Genomic DNA, 21322 nt, shown 5'->3' with positions numbered 1-21322 from the left:
AAGTTACAGCAAAGATTAAAATCAGCAAGTCTGGAAAGTGACCACACGCAGAAGTAGCTTTGTTTCAGCACAGCCGCTGTCGTTTCTGCTGAGAAACCACTTCAGAACGAATTCCTTCACGGATAATTATTATCAGAGGTTGCTGCGATCTAAATGATTACCACCACAGGACGCCCCCTGCAGATGAAGATGTGGCAGCCGAGATATGTGCATGGGATGTGTGATTGTGTTCATCTCGGAGATGTGCTACAAATGCTCGCGCTCTGGGTGTGTTGTTGTTGTTTGTGATTGTATCTGGAGCAGCTTGAAGCGTCTCTCCTGCCTGCGCCCTCCCTGCCTCCCTCACTCCCCTGGGCTGTGACAGCTCATCCATTTGAGTTAGGCGACCGGGACCGGGATGCGGCCCTATTGGTAATTGCCTCAGAAATGAATTACTTGGCAGAGAGCTAGACAGAGGGAGGGAAGGAAATTGTAATTGAACTGCCCCCGCCTCGCTTTACTCCTCTTGCCTCTCTCTCTCTCTCTCTTTCTCTCTCTCTTTCCCCTCAAGTTATTATATCTGCAGTGCAGGGAGACATTTTCCATCTGCACAAATACACACACACACACACGCACCCTCATCAAACTGGTCCTCCCCTCAATGCGGGGTGATTTCATAGATTGATTGCTCACAGGCGCATACGCGTATAGGACCACTCTGCACTCCACGCACATTGTGTTTGTTCAAACTATACCTTGCTCCAAATACGCTCCTGTTTTTAGTGCCCTTTAGGTGGCCTCCATAATGCCTGATGCGCTGCAGGACTTCAGAGTTGGCACCAAGAAAAAAAGTTGCGCTCGGTATCGAAATAACCCCGGTTACCCCATATGTGCAGCCAAGCAATGTTATTAATAACGTGCCTGTTGCCTGCCTGTTGACAGATAGAACGGCTGAAGGATTAAAGATGGAACAGAGTTTGTGTATGTTTCTCTGTTTGCTTTGGCAACTGTGTGAAAGGTGGCAGAATTAACAAAAAAAAAAAAAAAAATCTTCTCCCTACCATACACATTTACTCTGTCGTGATCCGCCCTTTGGCCTTTTCTTAGCCAGGCCATGGGAAAGGGGGTGGAGAGGGCTCAGCTAACTGAGCTGCCTGGCCCAGCACCAGACCAGACATGCACATGCCTGACTCCTAACTCAGCACACAATGGGGTCTATTTCTGTAACTGCTCTAGGGTTATCACCCCACTTGCACTGACTCTCTCCCTCTATCTATTTCTGTCGCATCGTCTCTTTTCCCAACACTCCAACCTACTTCCACACCATCATGGCCGACAGAACCAGCCGGTTAGGCGTTCGTAGGAAGGAGAAAGCGCCAGAAACCAAAGCAAATGAGAAGGAGGACAAGGAAAAGGCCAAAGAGAAGGCTGTAAAAACAACAGACAAGCTCAGCAAAAAGCAAGAGAACACCCCGGAGCCGCAGAGGACCGACGAGAGCAAGACAAACGGTGAAAGCGAAGGGGCAACAGGGGCAGCAGCAAATAACAGTGAGGATAATGGAGAGTTTCAGCCCATTGAGCTGCCTCCTTTTGAAATTGTCACTGGGTGAGTGAGATTTCTGGCTGTATTCTGATTAGTAGTTTGGAAACACAGTTTTTTTTTTTGGTTTTTTTAGTGAGGCGGGATACGAGTCATTTGCACCTGCTGTCTCTTAACTTCCTAACAGTAAAAATAGAGATGAGTCATGCAAACACCAAGTTTGGCCATATCATTATACCCAGCATCTGTTCCCCAATCTCTGTTGTTTGAGACATTTTATTATCAAAGTAGTAGATCTTTACGTGAGACCATCTGGCTGTTTGTATGCATCATGACAGATTAATGGCGCAAAGCAAAGAGAGAATGTGACACATATCAGATTAGTTACCTAGTATACTGATGGAGACTTTATGTGACAATATAACAGAGTGATGTATCTCTAACAGTCAGAAGGAACCGGTATTATTGTGAACCGGTAGTTTGCGAATTCCTTGATGAGCAAACACACTCTGCGTCCGATGCGGTGATAACTCTTACTGTCTGTCTATCAGGGAGAGGATGAGCCCGTTCTACTTCAAGTTTCAGTTCAGGAACGTGGAGTATTCATCGGGCAGGAACAAAACGCTCCTGTGTTTCAGAGTGGACACAGCGGGAGGCAACGCAGAGCCTCTGAAGGGCTACATGGAGGACGAACATGCCACAGCCCACGCTGAGGAGGCCTTCTTCCAGCAGGTGATAAAAAAGCTCAAGTGCAGGCCTTTAGCGCTGCAGTGGCATGCAAAATCAAAATGCGACAAGATGCCCTCATCGCCAGAAAAAAAAAACAGATTAATGTTTTTGGTATAAGTAAAAAAATAAAATAAAATTGTCCTATTTTTGTTTCAATTTTTTTTTTTATTCAAGTAGGGTGTTTAATGACAATAAACCCAAAAGCGAACTGTGCTTTTCCTGCTTAAGAACCTTATGGACAAATTCCAGTATGAAAATGTTCTACTTTTCTAATATATTTTGCAAATTGTCCTCAAAAATGGTTTTACATCTGTAACATTCTGTCTTTTATTTGTTGTTCATCCAAAGATGCTTGGTCATAACCTTCACTTAGTTTCCATTAGTATAACCCATGTGGCTGACATTTGCTTACAATAAATATGTACTTGTAGAAGTAATCTTCTCATATTATGTTTCTTTTCTCTTTTGATAATTCTTCAATCTTTATTCATATTTTAATTTTCATCCATTCATCCTTCTGACATCACAATGTTCCTGTGTGGCAAAACCTGAAAGTAATTCAACTCAAGTTTTGTTTGTAAAGCATCATCTGACAGGAAAAGTCACCTCAGGGCTCCTAAAAAAAAAGAAAGTAAATATGAATACATATTACAAATAATCCAATTTCATTTAATCCAATTCATTCTAATTTAATCTCCTCCCCTTGATCAAATCCAACGTAGTTTAGTTCAATTCAGTTCAGCATAATCTGATCTTGCATACTTCTATAAAGTTGAGAAAATAAACACACTAAAAGCAATTTAAATCCAATCAAGGGGGAGAGTTATCTCGTTTTAGTCAGTGAACAAAAACAGACTCAAGCCGTTTGGTCATGCAGTGAGATCATTTGAGGGGATACAGCACAAACACGAAGCAATAGTGCAGGAAAGACACACAATTTGGTTCATTTTCTACTATAATGTCAAATTTATGAATTTAGTCAAGTGAGTTTGGACCTAAATTACGAAAGCAGAACTCAAATACATCAGCACCAGGTCAAATGTCACATATTCAACTTGGATAACTGAGAGACTGTCTAAATCCCAAAGTAAATACGTGATTTCTTGTCAGAAAAAGGAAAATCTGATAGCTGAATGGTCTGCCTGCCATTCTAATTTAAGAAACTCTGTAATGCGAGACCACAAAATGACCCACCCACACCTGTGCAGTGCACTTACAGCAGATCTCTTTTTGTGACATTCAGCATCATTTTTCTCTCTAAACATCTCATATGGACACATATATACAATCTAAACATCTACGCTGTTGCTCATTTGGAAATCAAACTCCCCAGAATCTGAGAGAAGTTGCACAAGGTCCAGCATGAACTTTCCACAATCGCTGATCATTTGAAAGCCGAGCCATCTGCCAATGTCGGTCCAAAGTCAGCACAGAGGTCAACTAATAAACTGCAGGGCAGCTTTTCTGGAGAAACCCAGGAATTTAAGGAGCATTGTGAAAGGGAACACGTGAGACACTAAAGCCAACAGTGTAGGTGAGCTGAAGGGATATTTTACTTCCTAAACATCTCAACAGTTCATCACATTGAGGCATGCAGAAAGATCCCAAACCAAATATAAGTGCTTATAATGCTAATGCATGAACTAGAATTTCTTCTAGAACCCTGAGCTGAGTCTAATATTGTTTATTTGGACTCACCCAGCCCTGGTCTTGACTTGACTCTGATTGAGAAGCTATGAAGGGAGCACATTTGTTACAGTAAGGCAATTATAAGAAAGATTAGATTTTTCTAATACCCATAAAGATTTTTCATTGGGAAAGGTTTAAATAGTTTTTATCTAGATGTTCTAGTTCAAATAACAAGAGATAAATTATATTTTTCCATTATCTTGTTGACAAAATTCTTGGTTCAATGCAAAAAAAAATTAAATCTAAATCTACCAAAGGTATGGATAATTGTTGGTATAACCATACCACTCTCTGCATAATGAATCTGTATAAAATATAAATTTAATTTTTAGACTGAAAGTGTTGAATTAAATGTTTTGATTGTATTCTGGTTTATTGAGATGCACCTGTGGACTGGAAAACCTGAGTCCAGGTGTTTCCCAGTGGGCACCTGATGTTTTAATTAGGGAGCTAGCCTTTACTAGTCAAGACTTGCCCTTGCTGGAACTTTAATCATCCAAATTATTTAAAAACTCCAAAGTGTTCTTTTTATTTTTTCACCCCCTTGGAGTCAAAGCAAAAACATTACCCTCATATCAAATCATATTTTTTATTTTTTTTATTTTCTATTTTCATGCCATCACACACCCAACCTGCATTATTTTTTTCCAGGTTCTCCCAAACTCCTCTACGGAATATGACGTGACATGGTACGTTTCATCCAGCCCCTGCGTCGCTTGTGCCGCCAAGTTGGCCAACATCCTCCAGCAGCGCAAGAAGCTGCGCCTCTCCATATTCTGCTCCCGTCTCTTCGAATGGGAGGAGCCGGAGATAGTGGAAGGCCTGAAGGCCCTGGCAAGAGCCGGCTGCAAGCTGCGGATGATGAAGCCCATTGACTTCCAGCATGTTTGGGAAATGTATGTGGAACAGGAGGGCGAGAGCTTTACACCGTGGGAGGATTGCCAGGAGAACTATGAGTATTATGTGGAGAGACTGACCGATATCCTGAAGTAGATGTGAGTGAGTGATATCATGAAATTTGATTGTTTTTTTTTTGATTGTCTATCTGGATAATAACTCCATGTGGATTTCCTGTCTCATTACTGTCTGCAGGTTCAACCTGACTGATGCAGCCTGCTTGTGAAATCATCACTTTGTTTTTTTGTTTTTTATTTCTTCTTTTTTTTTTTGCTGTCACATTTGACGCTGCGGATACATTTTTAACAGAATGAGCACTTGTGGCAACATTTTCTACTTCTTATTTTTAAAAATGAATACATGAAGGTACACGATTTGTAGATAAATATATCAAACACGCTGCAAAGCAATGCAAAATACATTCAGTCATGAACCATTAAAAAAAATATTAAAAACAAAACTGGAAGAAGTTATACTGACATCTGGTGTCTTTTTGGAGAACTGAACCATGAACTGAAAGAAGCGAAGGTGCGCTAAAAAATATTCACAACTCTACATTTTTTTTACTAGGTTATTTAAGTAAAGTAATAATAAAAAAAGAAATCTACACAGTTTCATTTGCCAAATCTGAAAGTGCTGACCATTAAATAAATCCATTTGCCTGATCATGCTATTTACACCATTTCATGTCATAATGATAAATCGCTAGTTTGCTAACTCGAAAGCTGAGTTTGTTGTGCTGTAATAAGTTGTCTGACAAATATATGTAACCACCAGTGAATAACATTTTAGGGTCGTCTCTAGTAATTCACTGCAGGAAGGAAACCATCCCGCCACCATTCTCTGTCGTCTCTTTCCCGTTGGTTGTCGCAGCTGAAAACAAAGGTGCAGAAAGACGTGTCAGAAATGTTTTGTGCTGTCTTACTAGAGAGTTGTTTTGTAGTTTACAAAGAAATACCTTGCTCATCCGGCGACGTTATCGGGAGAGGGGTTTCTTCACTGCAGCTTGTGCCGTTTTCCTCCCCTTCTTCACACCAGATAAAAGAAAATTATCATTAGCAATGAGGTGAGAAACTCGTTTTAGGAACCAAAGAAGAACTATTCTCTATCCTCTGCTTGGTTTTTGCTTGTTTCCACAGTCTGGACTAATCTGCAAAACATCAGATCTTTATATATTACCTTTGGCAGGTGGATTCACATCTGCATCAGTGATGTACTCAACCAAAGGACAGGGTGCATCTGTAGCAGAAGATGGGAAGGAATTGAAACCTAAACGTTTAAAGACGCATTCCAGTATGACACAAACTTAAATGTGTGAGCTGATAAAAATCCCTTTTAAAAAGAAATCATCTTGAACTCAGTCATCTGCAGGGGCGTTATGTAGCACTTTCACACAAAAGGTTATCTACACCCACCAAACCACACAATCTGGGCTCTACCTACCATTTCGGTCCTTTAACTGAGCCATGGTGAGAAACAGATTGGTCTCCTCTTGCTTGTCATCTGCAGCAACTGTGTGACAATAACAAAAAGTTAAAAGTAAAAAAAAAAAAAAAGCCTAGTGGCTTTTGTGTGTCACATCTTACCAGAAATTGGGGTCACATAAATTTTAAATAACTATTGGCCTTCACCAGCAGCTACATTGGCTTTGTTTGTGGTGTTCAACCTATGTTAACACATAGCTTAACAAAAGCTTTAAGATGCTTTAGTCGGAAGTGGTTTCTGTTTGACCAGTCGGCTGCACTGGCCTGACTGATCGGGTACATTAGCTGTGACTGGCCTTGTGTTCAATTCAGCTAGAAAAGCTAAAGGGAATCAGTGATGACTAACACTTCTAAGTCAGTATATGGGACATTAACAAATTGTAAATGTAAAAATCCCAAACCTGGTTTACGACAGATTCTTAGGGCAACGCATCCAATGAAAACAGCTATGATGCCAAAGAAAAGGCAACCGGAGATGGAAAGAAGGATCCTCCTCTTTAAAACTACAAATTGCATAAAACACAAACAAACAATAATAAAAAAAACAACAACAAGGGTAAAATATTTCAAGGTGAAAATCAATGAGTGAGTTATGCTCACGTAGGTTCTTGGTTCTGTAGGAGTCGCTGCGTACTGAAGACAGTGGTCTCTCGTTGCGAATGCCCTCACAAGTGTATGAGCTCTGCTCTGGGTCATTATTTGGCGTGACCTTATATTTTGATGAGGTCGACTGACTGACATTAATGCCCTCTTTATACCTGTTGGAGTCATTTTAGAGAATTTGTTACAATGGAAATGCATTTTAACCCTCTATGGCATGACTTTTTGTTTTTTTGGGGAAAAAATATTTTCCTGCATTTTTTGGGAGCTTATTGGCCCTTAATTACATATCAATCATAAAATTGGACCCTGATGCCTCCCGGAACCGGATTTGGGTTTGTTGCCTCAGGGCAACATTGCGCTACAAGGGGTCTAAAATGCAAAGTTTTCTACAGTGATTATGAGAAATGAAATACAAATCAAACAAAAACTATATTCATAAAAACACTTTTTTTGACAAAAATAAATCAGACATGGTTCCAACTCACCAAATATAAAATAAACGACTAACTTTCATTAATGAATGGTACATTTGCGCAAATGACTAAAACGAGCATTTGTGTGTTTGTACATGGGTATGTTTGGCAGAGTTAGAATCACTAAGGATGTTGAAATTAGTCTTTTTCCCCATTATATGCTAAACATCAGGAAGGAATTTCTTGCTGATGTGAAAAAATTGTGTATCACATTTTTGACACTTGATTATTGGCGTACCTGGGATTCACCACCTGTTTATCTGATTATCTATGGGTTGTAGCGACCAGATTCACATCAGTCACTATAGTTAGGGCTGCAGGTTCTTTTTATAAGAGTTTGAAGTTCTGATTCTTTGTTAGAATTTGAGCCAAGCACAGGATAATATTTTCATCAGCTCCCATATCTGGTAGATTTGGTGGTTGCACAACTCGCTCTGTATAGGTTGTAAGGAACACCATCTGCACCAGCCATATGAAGTTCCCTGCAAACCCATATTTTTGGGTTTGGCAGGTATTGCTTCAGTCTTTGCCTGCCTTGGAATGGGGCCATTTGTTCATTGATGACCAGCTCTTCACCCTTTGGGACTGAAGTCAGTTTTGAGGATAAACAAACAATGAAATAATGGTTGTACAATGGATCCTCATGTTTTCATTGGAAATGACCCCAACTTCTGAACCATGCACCCTTTGTCCATGAAATGATCTTGCATCCATCTCCTGTTGCTGTTAGTCAATAATAAAGTACATAAATTGGCTCTGATAATTATTTTGTAATAAATTGAATATCATCACATTAGAATAATATTGTCTGCACAGAAGGGCCCTAACTGCACAATGTTGCCCTGAGGCAACAAACAAAAAAACACAGTTTTTGCATATAAATAATTTAAAAAATTGTCTTGAAATGATCTATAATGCTTCTTTACATATTCACAGATATGAAAATATTTTTAGTTAGAGTGTCCCAAATTTAAACATGAAGAAAAGTGATGTATAACTTACAGGTAGGAGGCAAGGTGTAGCATGCACCTTCGCTTCATGAAAAGGACTGCTCCTCTTCTAAATAAAAGGTCACATGGACCTCAATACCTATTTTATTTGGACAGAAATGTGTCTGGAGGTATTTTAAATCATCAAACCCCAAAAATAACACAAAGGAGCAACGTGAGGGACAGATTTGTGGTTTGTTGCCTGAGGGCAACGGTATGCCATAGAGGGTTAAACTATACAAATAAAAAAAAAGACCATTTATTCATTTGTGTCATTACCATGTATAGTTCCACGAGTCTGAACTGCCCATCACGTCACATTGTAGCGTTAAGCTGTCAGTGGAAAATACCTCAGACCAAGAAGTTAAGAGGACTATATTGGCCTTTGGGCGCTCTGCAACAAACACAGTCATAGATGTGATATAACATGTTTAACAATACACTAAGCTAAAGAATCAAGATTAAAACACACCGTCAATTTTAAGTTCTACATCCCCACTCTCTGAGGAAAATGTTGTTGGTGTTTGCCTTTCAACTCGGCATTTATATGATCCACTGTCTGACGTCTTAGCAGAAGCAATTTGGTGAAAGTTTATAGTTGACTTCAATGGATTGCTGTCTTTGTACCATACGTATTTCCATCCGGAGGAGACATTGACATGACAGGTGAAGGAAATCCGATCACCCGTGTGCATCAACTTATCCGAGGGATTCTGCAGCAGTGTGACGTTTGGTTTTCCATCTGAAATTTCACAATAATAGCAGAGAAGATGTAAAATAGCAGGAAGAATAACTTATATAGGAGTGTGGGTACCTTACTGCTAAGTTTACATTAGGTGGGGAAACAACAGAGGATCTAATTTAAGGGAAAATAAAAGCCTGACGAAATTTTGAAAAATCTGTTTGACTCAGCAATCGTTGAGTCAAACAGTCACACATGTTTTCAGAGATTCTCTTCTTCTTTGCATAGTAGTTCAAGCTCAGTCAAGAGGGGGGAAGCATCTATGAACATCAGTCACCACAGATTCTCAATTGATCTTTGGTCTTAGTCTTTCTGACACATCAAAATTATTGGATTAAAACATTTGCTATCATTTTGGTTCGTGGGACGAATGTGAAGCTAGGAATTAAATCTGTGCAGCCTCCTACAAATTTTCTTCCATAATTCCCATGCGTGTAGCTTCATCTATTTTCATCATTCACTCTAACCAACTGTATTTCTATGATTTAAATCCTATGACTTCAAACCTTGAAGACACATCACCTAATATTTCCTAAAAACTGCACCAACATACCCGCACCGCCCACACTGAGGCGTTCTTTGGAGAATTATGCTCACGCCACAACATCGTGGATCGACATACCAAGAACGCATGAAAAGCAGAAACTCTCTGGTTTTCTAAAGGTAAACCAGCCATATGGGATCTTAATAATTTCAACACAAAATTCAAAATGGCAACTTTAAAACTTTAAAAGAAACTATGGGCTTTTCACCTCCAATGACTTACCTCGAACATCCAGTTGTAATTCATTACTAGGTCCTGTTGATGTTTTTTCACCTCTTTTGGCTTCGCAAGAATATCCTCCATTATCAGAAAGAGTCAGGCTTTTGTCTAACTCTTCGCCAAGTTTGCTCAGCTTGTTTCCATCTTTGTACCACTGGTAACTCCAGCCAGAAGAAACATTTACTGTGCATTTTAATTTCACAGTTTCTCCAGTAAACATTGGGGTAAAAATCGGATCTCTGCTTAATGTGGGTGTCGGTAACTTGTCTATAGAAAGAATGACAATTCAGAATATGTTAGTGCTACTGTGCGCAAAAAAGGTGATGCAGCAGAATCAGAGACTTTTTATTTGATGTAGCAATTTTATGCAATTTAGTTAATCTCTTTTTTATACATTTCTGTCAGTTCTTTGCATAATAGAACTGACGGCTTCAACTCAAGCTGAATGAGCTTGAGGTGAAGCTCATTCAGAGTGGGGAGCATCTACGAACATTGGTCACCAATGATTCTCAATTGATCTTTGGTTTAGACTTTGAGTTTTAGTAACTGGATATAAATCATTTGCTAACATTTTGGTTCGTGGGACGAATGTGAAGCTAGGAATTAAATCTGTGCAGCCTCCTACAAATTTTCTTCCATAATTCCCATGCGTGTAGCTTCATCTATTTTCATCATTCACTCTAACCAAATGTATTTCTATGATTTAAATCCTATGACTTCAAACCTTGAAGACACATCACCTAATATTTCCTAAAAACTGCACCAACATACCCGCACCGCCCACACTGAGGCGTTCTTTGGAGAATTATGCTCACGCCACAACATCGTGGATCGACATACCAAGAACGCATGAAAAGCAGAAACTCTCTGGTTTTCTAAAGGTAAACCAGCCATATGGGATCTTAATAATTTCAACACAAAATTCAAAATGGCAACTTTAAAACTTTAAAAGAAACTATGGGCTTTTCACCTCCAATGACTTACCTCGAACATCCAGTTGTAATTCATTACTAGGTCCTGTTGATGTTTTTTCACCTCTTTTGGCTTCGCAAGAATATCCTCCATTATCAGAAAGAGTCAGGTTTATGCTTAGCTCTTTGCCAGATCTACTCAGCTTGTTTCCATCTTTGTACCAGTGATAACTCCAGCCAGAAGAAACACTTAATGTGCATCTTAATTTCACAGTTTCTCCAGTAAACATTGGGGTAAAAATCGGATCTCTGCTTAATGTGGGTGTCGGTAACTTGTCTATAGAAAGAAAGACAATTCAGAATATGTTACTGCTACTGTGCGCAAAAACGGTGATGCAGCAGAATCAGTGACTTTTTATTTGATGTAGCAATTTTATGCAATTTAGTTAATCTCTTTTTTATACATTTCTGTCAGTTCTTTGCATAATAGAACTGACGGCTTGAACTCAAGCTGAATGAGCTTGAGGTGAAGCTCATTCAGAGTGGGGAGCATCTACGAACATTGGTCACCAATGATTCTCAATTGATCTTTGGTTTAGACTTTGAGTTTTAGTAACTTGATATAAATCATTTGCTAACATTTTGGTGCTTTGGCTATATGTTCGGCTAGAAATAAATCTCGCACTCATTCTCAAGTCATCCTACAAATTTTCTTCCATAATTTCTTCCACAATTCCCATTTTTCCATTTTTCCCTCTGCTGGAGGATGGAGGAAAGATGGTTAGAGTAACACATTGTGGATGTATTACCATTGTGTGCTCATTGTTAGTTTTCCACCTCACCTATAGTGTGTTAAAAACTATTAAATTGAATTATTAAAACCCGCAGAAACTCTGTTGTTAATCAAAACTTGTATATAATTGCATTGTTTAATGACTGATCACATTTCCTTTCTGTTCAAATATTTTCACCCTTCTGATATCTCAACTAGCATGCAGCTTCAAAATTTCCATTTCTATGATTTAACTCCTGTACCTGAAGGTACATCGCCTAATCCTTCCTAAAGAACTCCTCCAACATAAACGCACCGCCCACACTGAGGCATTCTTTGGAGAATTATTCTCACACCACAACATCGTGGTTCAGCATAAGAAGGCATGAAAAACGGAAACGCTCTAGTTTCCTAAAGTTAAAATAGCCATTAGGGGTCTTAATGACAGTAAAACAACATTCAAAATGACAAAATGTGGATAAGATCACAGGGTATGAATACTTTTGCAAAGCACCATCTTTCATTCGTGTAAAACATTCACTTCCCAGTCTTTTATGAGGTTAGATGCAGATTGGTTCATGACAAAAATAGAGATATTTTAAAAACTGTTCATCTATTTCCTTGAAATTACTGTCCTTAACCTGCCAAAGTCACTTTTATAACTTCTCATACAATGACATCACAAGTGGCTTCAAGAGCAGACATGACGACATCTCACCATAGACTGTAAGCTCGACTGGAGAGCTGCGGGAGCTGCTGACAGTCCTGCCCGTCAGTTTTCCTGAGCAGCGGTATTTTCCACGGTGTGAGGATGAAGCTTGACTGATGGAAAGAATGCCTTCCGCTTCACTATTAGTGACAGAGCCTTCATGATACTCCTTTGAATCTTTGTACCATATGAATGTCCAGCCAGAACTTCCCTCCATCCTGCAGCTCAGCTGCACGCTCTCGGAAGGGAACACATCCAGCCACTGTGTTTTTTGACTCAGTAATGGAACGGGAATTTCTAATGACAAAGAGATACATTAACCATTATTGACATCCTGTTTGTGGTGATTGAAAGAAAAAAACATTTAACCTAATTTGGTTTATGCAATTAGGCCAGACCTGTTGTTCTGTGAACTTTTCCGTTACACTCATGAAATCACAGTACAGCTAGTAATGAAAACAGCAGTGATAAAAGTGCATCTATTCAGAGCTATCAATTCTTGTTTCTTCAGTCATAGAAAGGAAATAATGTAGAACGGGGAAGGAGGGGAAACAACTTTTATATAATTGCATCATTATATGGTTTATCACTTTTTCTAAACATTTTCACCCCTTTGCTATCTCAGTTATCTCACAATTTCCGTTTCTATAATTTAACTCCTGTGACTTCAAGCCTGAAGATACATCACCTAATCTTTCCTAAAGAACTCCACCTACACACAAACACACGCACGCACACACACACACACGCACACACACACACACACACACACGCACACACCCTCACACACGCACACACCCACACACGCATAAACACACACATTGCCCACACTGAGGCGTTCCTCTGAGAATTAAGCTCACACCACAACATCCTGTTTCAACATATTAAAAAGGCATGAAAAGCGGAAACTCCATGGTTTACTAAAACTAAAGCCCAGGGGGCTCGACAAAATCCAAAATGGCAACTTTAAAACTTTAAAAGAAACAATGGGCTTTTCACCTCCAATTACTTACCTCGAACATCCAGTTGTAATTCATTACTAGGTCCTGTTGATGTTTTTTCTCCTCTTTTGGCTTTGCAAGAATATTTTCCATGATCAGAAAGAGTCAGGTTTATGCTTAGCTCTTTGCCAGATTTGTTCAGATTGTTTCCATCTTTGTACCAGTGATAACTCCAGCCAGAGGAAACACTTACTGTGCATTTTAATTTCACAGTTTCTCCAATATACATTGGGCTAAAACTCAGATCTCTGCTTAATGTGGGTGTCGGTAACTTGTCTATAGAAAGAAAGACAATACAGAATATGTTATTGCTCCTGTACACAAAAAGGGTGATGATGCAGCAATTTGATGCAATTTAGTGCATTTCTTTGTTTTTCCTTTAGTTTGACTTTATGAAAAATTACATAAGAAGTTCCAAGAGATGAATTTTTATGCAAATACTATTTTTAATGTAAAGGAATCAGATCTAACATTGTAAAAATACTAAAAATGTGTATTTTTAATGTAAAGTTAGATCTGCGTAATATTATAGATGCTTTTAAGCTTACCATAAACGGACACAGTAGATGTGTTGCTGGATGCAGAGCTCACTCCCCTGTGCTTTTGTTGAGCTTTGCAGGAGTACTCCCCTCGATCGCTCACTTTGGCAGCTGCGATGTTGAGCTCTAACCCGTTTTCATTTGCAATTGGATTTTGATTTCTGTGCCATACGACGGTCCACTCAGAACTGCTCACTTCACAGCTAAACTTCAAGACCTCGTTTTCATAAACATCTGACCAGGGGCTCAGCAGCTTCAGGATTGGCTTTGGTGGGTCTGCAAGAATGTGTCACAAAAACATCTTCTAATGAAGATTTATTTTGAAGTTATAAAATGTTTATCTACGCATCAAATATTTATGGGAAGGCGCAGTTGTACCACTACGACTGAAACCGTATCGATGTTGTATTGGTACAGTTGCATGCATTAAATGTGTCTGGTGACAGAGGACATGTATAATTATGTGCTTACCAGAGACGTCCAGGGAAACAGGGTCACTGTAATCTGTTCTCAGCTGGCCTCTCTTAGCAAGGCATCGGTACTCTCCTCTGCCATCAAGGGTCACAGAACCAACTGCAATTGTTTTACTGCTGGATGATTGCTGTTTGACCCCATTATGATACAACTCATATTCCCATGCAGGGTACATATCAACAGTGCATGTGAAGGTGATCGATTCTCTAGGGTACATTGGAGAAAAGGCTGGACTTCTGGTAAGAACAGGTTTGGGCTTGTCTGTTGAGAAGGAAGAAAGAATAAGGAAAATGTCATCAACATAACAACTACATACTGAACAAAGAGCGAACTAAGTCGTACTATACAGGTGGACCTAAATAAATGAAACAGCTGACACACTGAGTTCCTTTAAAACAAGTCTCAAAACCTTTGACCCTGGACTTCATCTTTGATTCTGTGCCTTGACTTTCGAACAAAATGCCAATTCCAATATGCTTCTGATGTTCTGATGGCACAGGACAAGGGATATCTGTCCTAACCTGGATATGCCCTTAATTCGCTGACTCTTACTGTGAATAAACATATTGTAAATATCCTGGAAATATTTGAATTGGCTTTGCTGCTTGATCCTGCTGTTACTGCTGCTGCATATCCTCATTACACGCAGCTGTCCAATACTATGCTTGAATACAAAACTCTGCCAACAGTCATCTTTTTTACCAATGACCTTTTGTGGCTCATCCTCCCAGTGGAGAGTGCCTATGCACTGTCTGCTGCAGAACCGTTGAGTCAGCCGTTTCCCCCATGACTGTGTAGGCCAGCACTGCACAAAGTGTGGCCCGAAGGCTAAACGAGGTACTTCAAATTTAACTCATGTGTTGTGTGACCAAATTCAAGAAACATACAGATTTGACCCACCAGAAGAGTTGATACAGATGTACTCTTAAAACGATTTAGGTTTTTGTTAAAACTGAAAATGGGGTCTACCTTTGAACTCAGAAAGTTTGAGCTGCATGGTTAACAGTTTGGTCGGGTGTGAGTTGGAGCTCATCTCCAGTGGTTATTGTGTGAGAGGCAGAGTACACTTACACAGTGCTGCCGGTCCGTTGCAGGGCAACACTGCTTTTTTTTTTTTTTGTATCATTCTAATTCTCAGAGAAACTGAGCTTTCAACAGCCATAAGTCATAGTTGTTAACATTTGTCAAATTAAATACTTTGAATATCTGCTTATATTTGATCTATATTGCATAGATTAATTTAATTCTTGCAATTGAGAAACTACAATTAATCAGCTTTTCAAGAATATTTAAGTTTATTCAGTAATATTTATTTTAGAGTGGATATGAGACTGGTTTTCATCCAGCAACCTTACTTTGGAAAAATAATGATCACATTTTTGTCATAGTCTTAAAAATACCATTGCAAATACATATCCAAATGTTACATTTTCTACCACGGTTTTAATGTTTGCTGTCTGTTTGCCCAGAGTATTCACCTCTTCATATCGTTGCCATTAGCACAGGTATGTTCTCTCCTATTTGTTTTGGATACAACCTCATACCATAGAGTGGTGTTGAATCGTAATGCTGATACACTCTCAGAATCTATTTCACACCTTTGAACAAGTAACTGTGTGGGTTAGAGCCGGGTGTGGGCTGCAGTGTTTCATCCCGTATGCTACGGTTGTCAAGAAACCAACACGCTCAGAAAGCTCTAGTTGTTTGGGTTATGTCATAGCAACAACGAACAGTAAGAGGTATTACCAGAAGTATTTTCAGAAACAATCATGTGAAAAGATTGCACGCAATGTAATGTGGCTGTAGCATGGTTTGACTGTCTGTTTCTTGAGACATACTGTGAATGATTTCAGTTTATGTGGGTACAATTTAACTCTAGAATTTTGTCTGTTTAGTACAAAAAAACAAAAAACAATTGAAACCATATATTTAAATATTGATTTATTTTTTCACGATCTGTCTTTAAATCAATCTAAGCTCCTGTTTTAGAGCAGCTGGGACTGCCAAAATTATGTCTAAATGTCACAATAAGGAAAGAGGGATTTTTGTTTTATGAATTTTTATTTGTAGAAGTTTGCAAGCATTTTCTTTTTATTTGGTAGAATCGCCATTAAACTGTAAGAATAGGAGCAAACATTTTGGGTGGGCTTCTACAAGCTTCTCACAACAGTTTGTTGGAGTTTTCCATCCATTCCTCCTGACAGACCTGATGTTTTAAGTCAGAAATGCAGGTAGTGGAGGAATGGATATGAGTAATGAGATCCTGGGAGTTGAACAACGCACACTTACAGTTCAATAGACACATAATGAGAAAAACTAGTGCCATTCTTGCTGAGAGCGCTCGTCCTTTACACGCAAAGTTCCAGCTTAGACTTCACTGTATCAAAAGTAACAGGAACAAGCACTCCTCCATCCATTTGAATCTGATTGTTGGGGTTGATTCTCTAATATTTATTTTTATTTATTCCACATATGTCACTGATGTTAGAAGTAATTGTTGGTTGACAATAAGAAACACTGCCGGTCCTCTCCCTAACTTGTATGAAATTATATTTGACTTTGTTTAGACACACTGTATTGTCCCTAACTTTTTTAAACTTTAATTATACGTCTCTTAGCTTTCATGTCCTTTTTTTTCTTTAATAATTGTTGTAGCATTAATTACCTGGTTGTGTCTTTTTTAAATAAAATGTATAGATGTAAATATATGATTTTAAATGTATACCAAGCATGCAGCAAGGAATTTACACCACTGAGAAATATTACTAACAACAACTTGCCAACAACTGAATGGATAAGAAGTCTTACTTCTTCTCTGGTAAAATGACATGTTAGCTGGTAAAGCAATTCAAAACTTTGAATTTCATCTAACATTGATAGGGGACTTCAATCAATCAATCAATCAATCAATCAATCAATCAATCAATCAATCAATCAATCAATCAATCAATCAATCAATCAATCAATCAATCAACTAAACTTATTTGTATAGCACATCAAAGCAGTTGAAAGTGCTACGCATCATAAAAACAAAAAAACAAAATCATAAAAGACACCACACAGACATGAGATGTTAAAGATAAAACACAGTGACAACATGATAAAAGGTAAACAGAGAGGACTGAGGTAGTTCGTAATATGGTGAACTAATGATGTTATCTAAAATAGAAAAGCATATTGAAGTAAATAATGTTTTTCGAAGGACGTCATAGTAATCTAATAGTACATTTTAGATGACCAATATATTGTAATTATTCGCAAGAGTTTTTCCATCTCTTCTAGTTGTAAATATTTTCACAGCTATATTCTAGTTACTGTAAGACTCCAAAGACCTAACCAGCCATCTCTAAGATACTCTCTGTTGGTGAAATTCACATTGTTGTGACACTTAACTACGCTGCAGGTAAGCTCAGGATTTATTTGACAAATTTCAAATTGCATTGTGTTCATGATTTTTGCAATATGTGAAAATTAAGGCTAGGCATAAAAACTCACCATGCACAGTGATAACTTTTGGGTTACTTGATCCAGATGTGACTCCTCTGGATTTCAGCCGGGCTTTGCAGGTGTATTCTCCTCCATCGTTTTGTTCGACAGAAGGGATCTCGAGAGATGGTCCCTCTTTACTCAGGTCTTTTTGATCTTTGTACCAAGCAAGTGTCCAATCGGCGCTAGGTACTCTACAATTAAATTTCAATACTTCAGATAAAAACACATCTGACCAGGGGGTCTCCAGGCTTAAAGTAGGGATAGGTGGTTCTGAAAATGAAGAAAAATATTAGCAAAATTTTCATATTGCTTGCGAAGAATTCCAATCCCACTACAAACTGAGCATACAATGAGAGCTTACCATCAACTTGTACTGATTCCTTGTCACTCTCATAAAATGGGCCTTTGCCTCTCTGGACTTTGCAGTGGTACTGTCCCTTGTCGGAAGGCTTCAGAGAGTCTATTTTATAGGTGTTAACGTTGGCGTCTGTGATTTGTGCCCCATCCTTATACCACTGATATTCCCATGCAGAGGTGACATCGACGTTGCATGCGAAGCTGATTGATTCTCCAGGATAGAATCTGTCAAAGTTTGGACTTCTGCTTAGAGTGAGCTTTGGATTGTTGGCTATTTGAAAAGAAGAAAAAAAAAGCAAGAGTTTTCAAGCAGGCTTTTGATTCAAGAGTACTCAAAATGACACCAATAAAAATTCAGAATTTTGAATAGAGGGCGTCTGGACACAATTAATCTGTAAAGTAGTGCAGACCAACTTTAAAGTGGGTTGTTAACACATCAATCTTCAGAAAAGACTGAGTTGAAAAAAATTATCTGTCATCCATGAGTGGATATTATGAGTCAGGATTATGAGTTTTGAGAAACGGCAACACAGAGTGTGTCATCAATATTGCTATGAATATTGATGGTGTATCTCCTGATGAAACCGCATAATGGTAGGTGTGGAAAGTTTTAGTTTAAGACCAAAAACTGAGCCTCGGGGTACTCCATAAAAACCAGCTTTAAACAATACACCATGTCTGTTAAGTTTAGATGCAGAAAATGTTTTAGATATTGGACACAGTCTCTTTTTGCATTCATGCAAATATTACATAATAATAGACAGATGATGGAAACTCACAATAAACATTTAGATTTGTTGTGTTGCTGAATCCAGAGCTGAAAAGTTTGGATTTAAGCTTGGCTTGGCAAGCATATGCTCCTTTATCGTTTTCAGTAACTGTCGCTGGTCGCTGGTCTTTGTACCAGATATAAAAAAAACAATATCTTTAACACAAATAGTGGTAATAGACATAAAAACTTACCATTAACTCGCACCACAATCGGTTGACTATTTTTGCTACTGCGACCTTTTCCCTGCTCCTCTCCTCTGCAGGCATATTTTCCAGAAAGATCTATACTATTTGCAGTTATTGTAAGCTCTGAATCGTGAAAAGAAATATCTGCATTTTGAGACAGGCGTTTTCCATCTTTCTCCCAGATGAAGGTCCAGCCAGAGCTGCTACTGATACTACATTTTAAGACCACTTTCTCAGATGTGAAAACTTCTGAGAAAGCTGAAGTCAGCTGCAGGGAAGGCTCAGGAGGATCTGAAAATAAATGAGACGTATTAAAAGAAAATTATATATTAAAAAAAAAACCTTACACTTTGTTATTGATTCAAAATGCTAAAATTATTTTATGGAGATTTGAAAGCCAACATTTCTGGTATACAGCTTTGATGACCTATTCAGCGATATGTCATTTCCTGTGTGTCATTTCTAACTTCCCGTGTGTCGCTAAAACAGTTCAAAGTCAATTCGACACCATAACGGTACATTTTCAATGTTTTATTTCATATTATAAAGCATAACCATTTAAAACTTGAAAGATCACCACATCATTGATACAAAGTGCAAGATTGAAAAAAAAAAAAGTTTAAAAATCTCACTGTAGGTGGTTGCTGGCACAGGAGTGGTTTCATCCAGACTTGAGATTGCTAGTGGAAGGGAGAGGAGACGTCAAATTTCAGGATAAATCAGGATTCTGGTTTTATCTACATGAATGGTGGATTTAAAAAGCAAATCCTGTAAGTGGTGGAAAATTAAGACTGTAAAGGGCAACTAAGGTACTGAGAGTTAGTTGCAATTATCAAGTTTACTTGAATGTCATATAGTTTTTTCAAGAAATGTGAATGGAATGGAAATGGAAAGAAGATAAAATCTAATGTTGCAGATACAGGAAAATCTGAGTTAGGAACACAAGTAACTAGCTTCAGTCAAACCAGTTAAATATAAACTCCAAAGTTAAATGTACAAAGTGGTTTAGAAATGAACTAAAAACGTTATAAATAATAACTATTAGGTTTTACATGAGGGAGCTCAGAGCGCACAAAGAGCAGCTGCTGTCTAAATGTTGTGACTGCCAAACCCATGACAATAAAGTACTTCATGTTCCTCTTGTTTAGTTCCTGAGTGTTACTTTAGTCAGTATCTAACCTAAAAATATCAAATGTACAATGCGCATTTTATAAAGTAGTTCACAACAGCGGAGCAAAACGCAAGAATATTCTGTGTGCATTTCAGTTTAAAACAGAAACCCAAAAGGAAATAGGAACACAATGCTAAACTGCCATCGAAATATCTGATCAACGCAGAACGGTTAGACAGATTGTTCATTCTTACTAGTTCCATCCTGAGCTGCACAGACAGAGGTCAGATCTGTTCGATCACATAAGAGAGAGATAAAAAATATGCAGTTATAGTCTCTAACAATCTTTGCCAATATAAATGATTTGATTTCAAATGTTGAGAAACTTACATATGAGTGTGAAGACTTGAAGAAGCAACATTTTCCATTGAGTCTCACATGTGGAGGTTGTCTTGCTGAGCTGAGTCATTTAACTGCCATGCACCGAAGTGAAGTAGAGGAAATAAGCTTGCAGCCCGAGAAGGGTGTGTGCAAAAAAAAAAAAAAAAAAAAACTTCACTTCTGATCTCACCTCAGGAAAGCAGCTTTCCTGTCACTCTGACATCTGCTTTTCTTTTCTTTTCTTTTTTTTTTTTTGGTTCATGTTGCTAAAGAAACAGGAAATGTGCTGGCGTACCGCATTCAGAATGCTCATGCTGATTTGTGATGAAAACCGACAGAGTTTGAGGAATTGAAAGAACTGATATTTTGATGATTCTGACGCTGAATTTACTGTCAGTATTGAAGAAGCTGATTGAGAGCAGCTCAATCAGCTTTATGGTGTCGAATTGACTTTGAACTGTTTTAGCGACACACGGGAAGTTATATATATATATATATATATATATATATATATATATATATATATATATATATATATATATATATGTATATATATATATATATATAGCATTATTCATTCTTGTTAATAGAAAGAATTTTTATGAATGCTGGTAACAAAGATGAGTAAACCATAGCATTTTCTAAAACCAATCTGGGTCTGGGTACAGCTTTAGAGATCTTTTAATCATGGTACCTGCAACCTCATTTAGGTTTAAGCGGAAACTACGGGTAA

The 21322-nt window shown here is 38.3% G+C and overlaps 2 protein-coding genes across 5 annotated transcripts; one reads left to right on the top strand and one right to left on the bottom strand.

Moving 5' to 3' along the window:
• The first annotated feature begins 393 nt into the window (after window positions 1-393).
• On the top strand, window positions 394-5307 carry apobec2b (apolipoprotein B mRNA editing enzyme catalytic subunit 2b). The gene is made up of 4 exons (XM_088007351.1): window positions 394-1585; window positions 2071-2251; window positions 4589-4932; window positions 5030-5307. The coding sequence occupies exons 1-3, from the start codon at window positions 1308-1310 to the stop codon at window positions 4928-4930; spliced, it is 801 nt and encodes a 266-aa protein (XP_087863477.1). The 5' UTR covers window positions 394-1307; the 3' UTR covers window positions 4931-4932; window positions 5030-5307.
• On the bottom strand, window positions 5070-20786 carry LOC106925193 (Fc receptor-like protein 5). Of its 4 annotated transcripts, XM_088007348.1 has the most exons (20): window positions 20599-20785; window positions 20463-20498; window positions 19730-19777; window positions 19104-19388; window positions 18145-18411; window positions 17790-18053; window positions 14292-14555; window positions 13830-14096; window positions 13294-13557; window positions 12290-12577; window positions 10873-11136; window positions 9892-10155; window positions 8856-9125; window positions 8663-8777; window positions 6919-7076; window positions 6720-6821; window positions 6278-6346; window positions 6014-6073; window positions 5793-5861; window positions 5070-5707 (listed from the first exon to the last, which is right to left on the bottom strand). In XM_088007348.1, the coding sequence occupies exons 1-20, from the start codon at window positions 20675-20677 to the stop codon at window positions 5643-5645; spliced, it is 3498 nt and encodes a 1165-aa protein (XP_087863474.1). In that variant the 5' UTR covers window positions 20678-20785; the 3' UTR covers window positions 5070-5642. The 4 variants fall into 4 exon arrangements, with proteins under 4 accessions (XP_087863474.1, XP_087863475.1, XP_014854845.2 ...); XM_088007349.1 differs by lacking the exon at window positions 12290-12577 and having other exon boundaries at window positions 20599-20786; XM_014999359.2 differs by lacking the exon at window positions 10873-11136.
• Window positions 20787-21322: the final 536 nt, after the last annotated feature.

This window comes from Poecilia mexicana, unplaced genomic scaffold (assembly GCF_051168715.1).
Source record: "Poecilia mexicana isolate PSO_F unplaced genomic scaffold, ASM5116871v1 scaffold_7, whole genome shotgun sequence".
Lineage (NCBI taxonomy): Eukaryota > Metazoa > Chordata > Actinopteri > Cyprinodontiformes > Poeciliidae > Poecilia > Poecilia mexicana.
The sequence above is the reverse complement of the archived record's forward strand: the minus strand, read 5'-3'. Positions and strand labels throughout refer to the sequence as shown.

Bases quoted from the DNA above. Each gene is read 5' to 3' on its own strand.
- apobec2b (XM_088007351.1), top strand. From the start codon at position 1,308: ATGGCCGACAGAACCAGCCGGTTAGGCGTTCGTAGGAAGGAGAAAGCG. The intron at 1,586-2,070 runs GTGAGTGAGATT...TCTGTCTATCAG, and splicing joins CCTTTTGAAATTGTCACTGG to GGAGAGGATGAGCCCGTTCT. The intron at 2,252-4,588 runs GTGATAAAAAAG...ATTTTTTTCCAG, and splicing joins AGGAGGCCTTCTTCCAGCAG to GTTCTCCCAAACTCCTCTAC.
- LOC106925193 (XM_088007348.1), bottom strand. From the start codon at position 20,677: ATGACTCAGCTCAGCAAGACAACCTCCACATGTGAGACTCAATGGAAA. The intron at 14,097-14,291 runs GTAAGCACATAA...ACATTCTTGCAG, and splicing joins TGTTTCCCTGGACGTCTCTG to ACCCACCAAAGCCAATCCTG. The intron at 13,558-13,829 runs GTAAGCTTAAAA...TTCTTTCTATAG, and splicing joins ATCTACTGTGTCCGTTTATG to ACAAGTTACCGACACCCACA.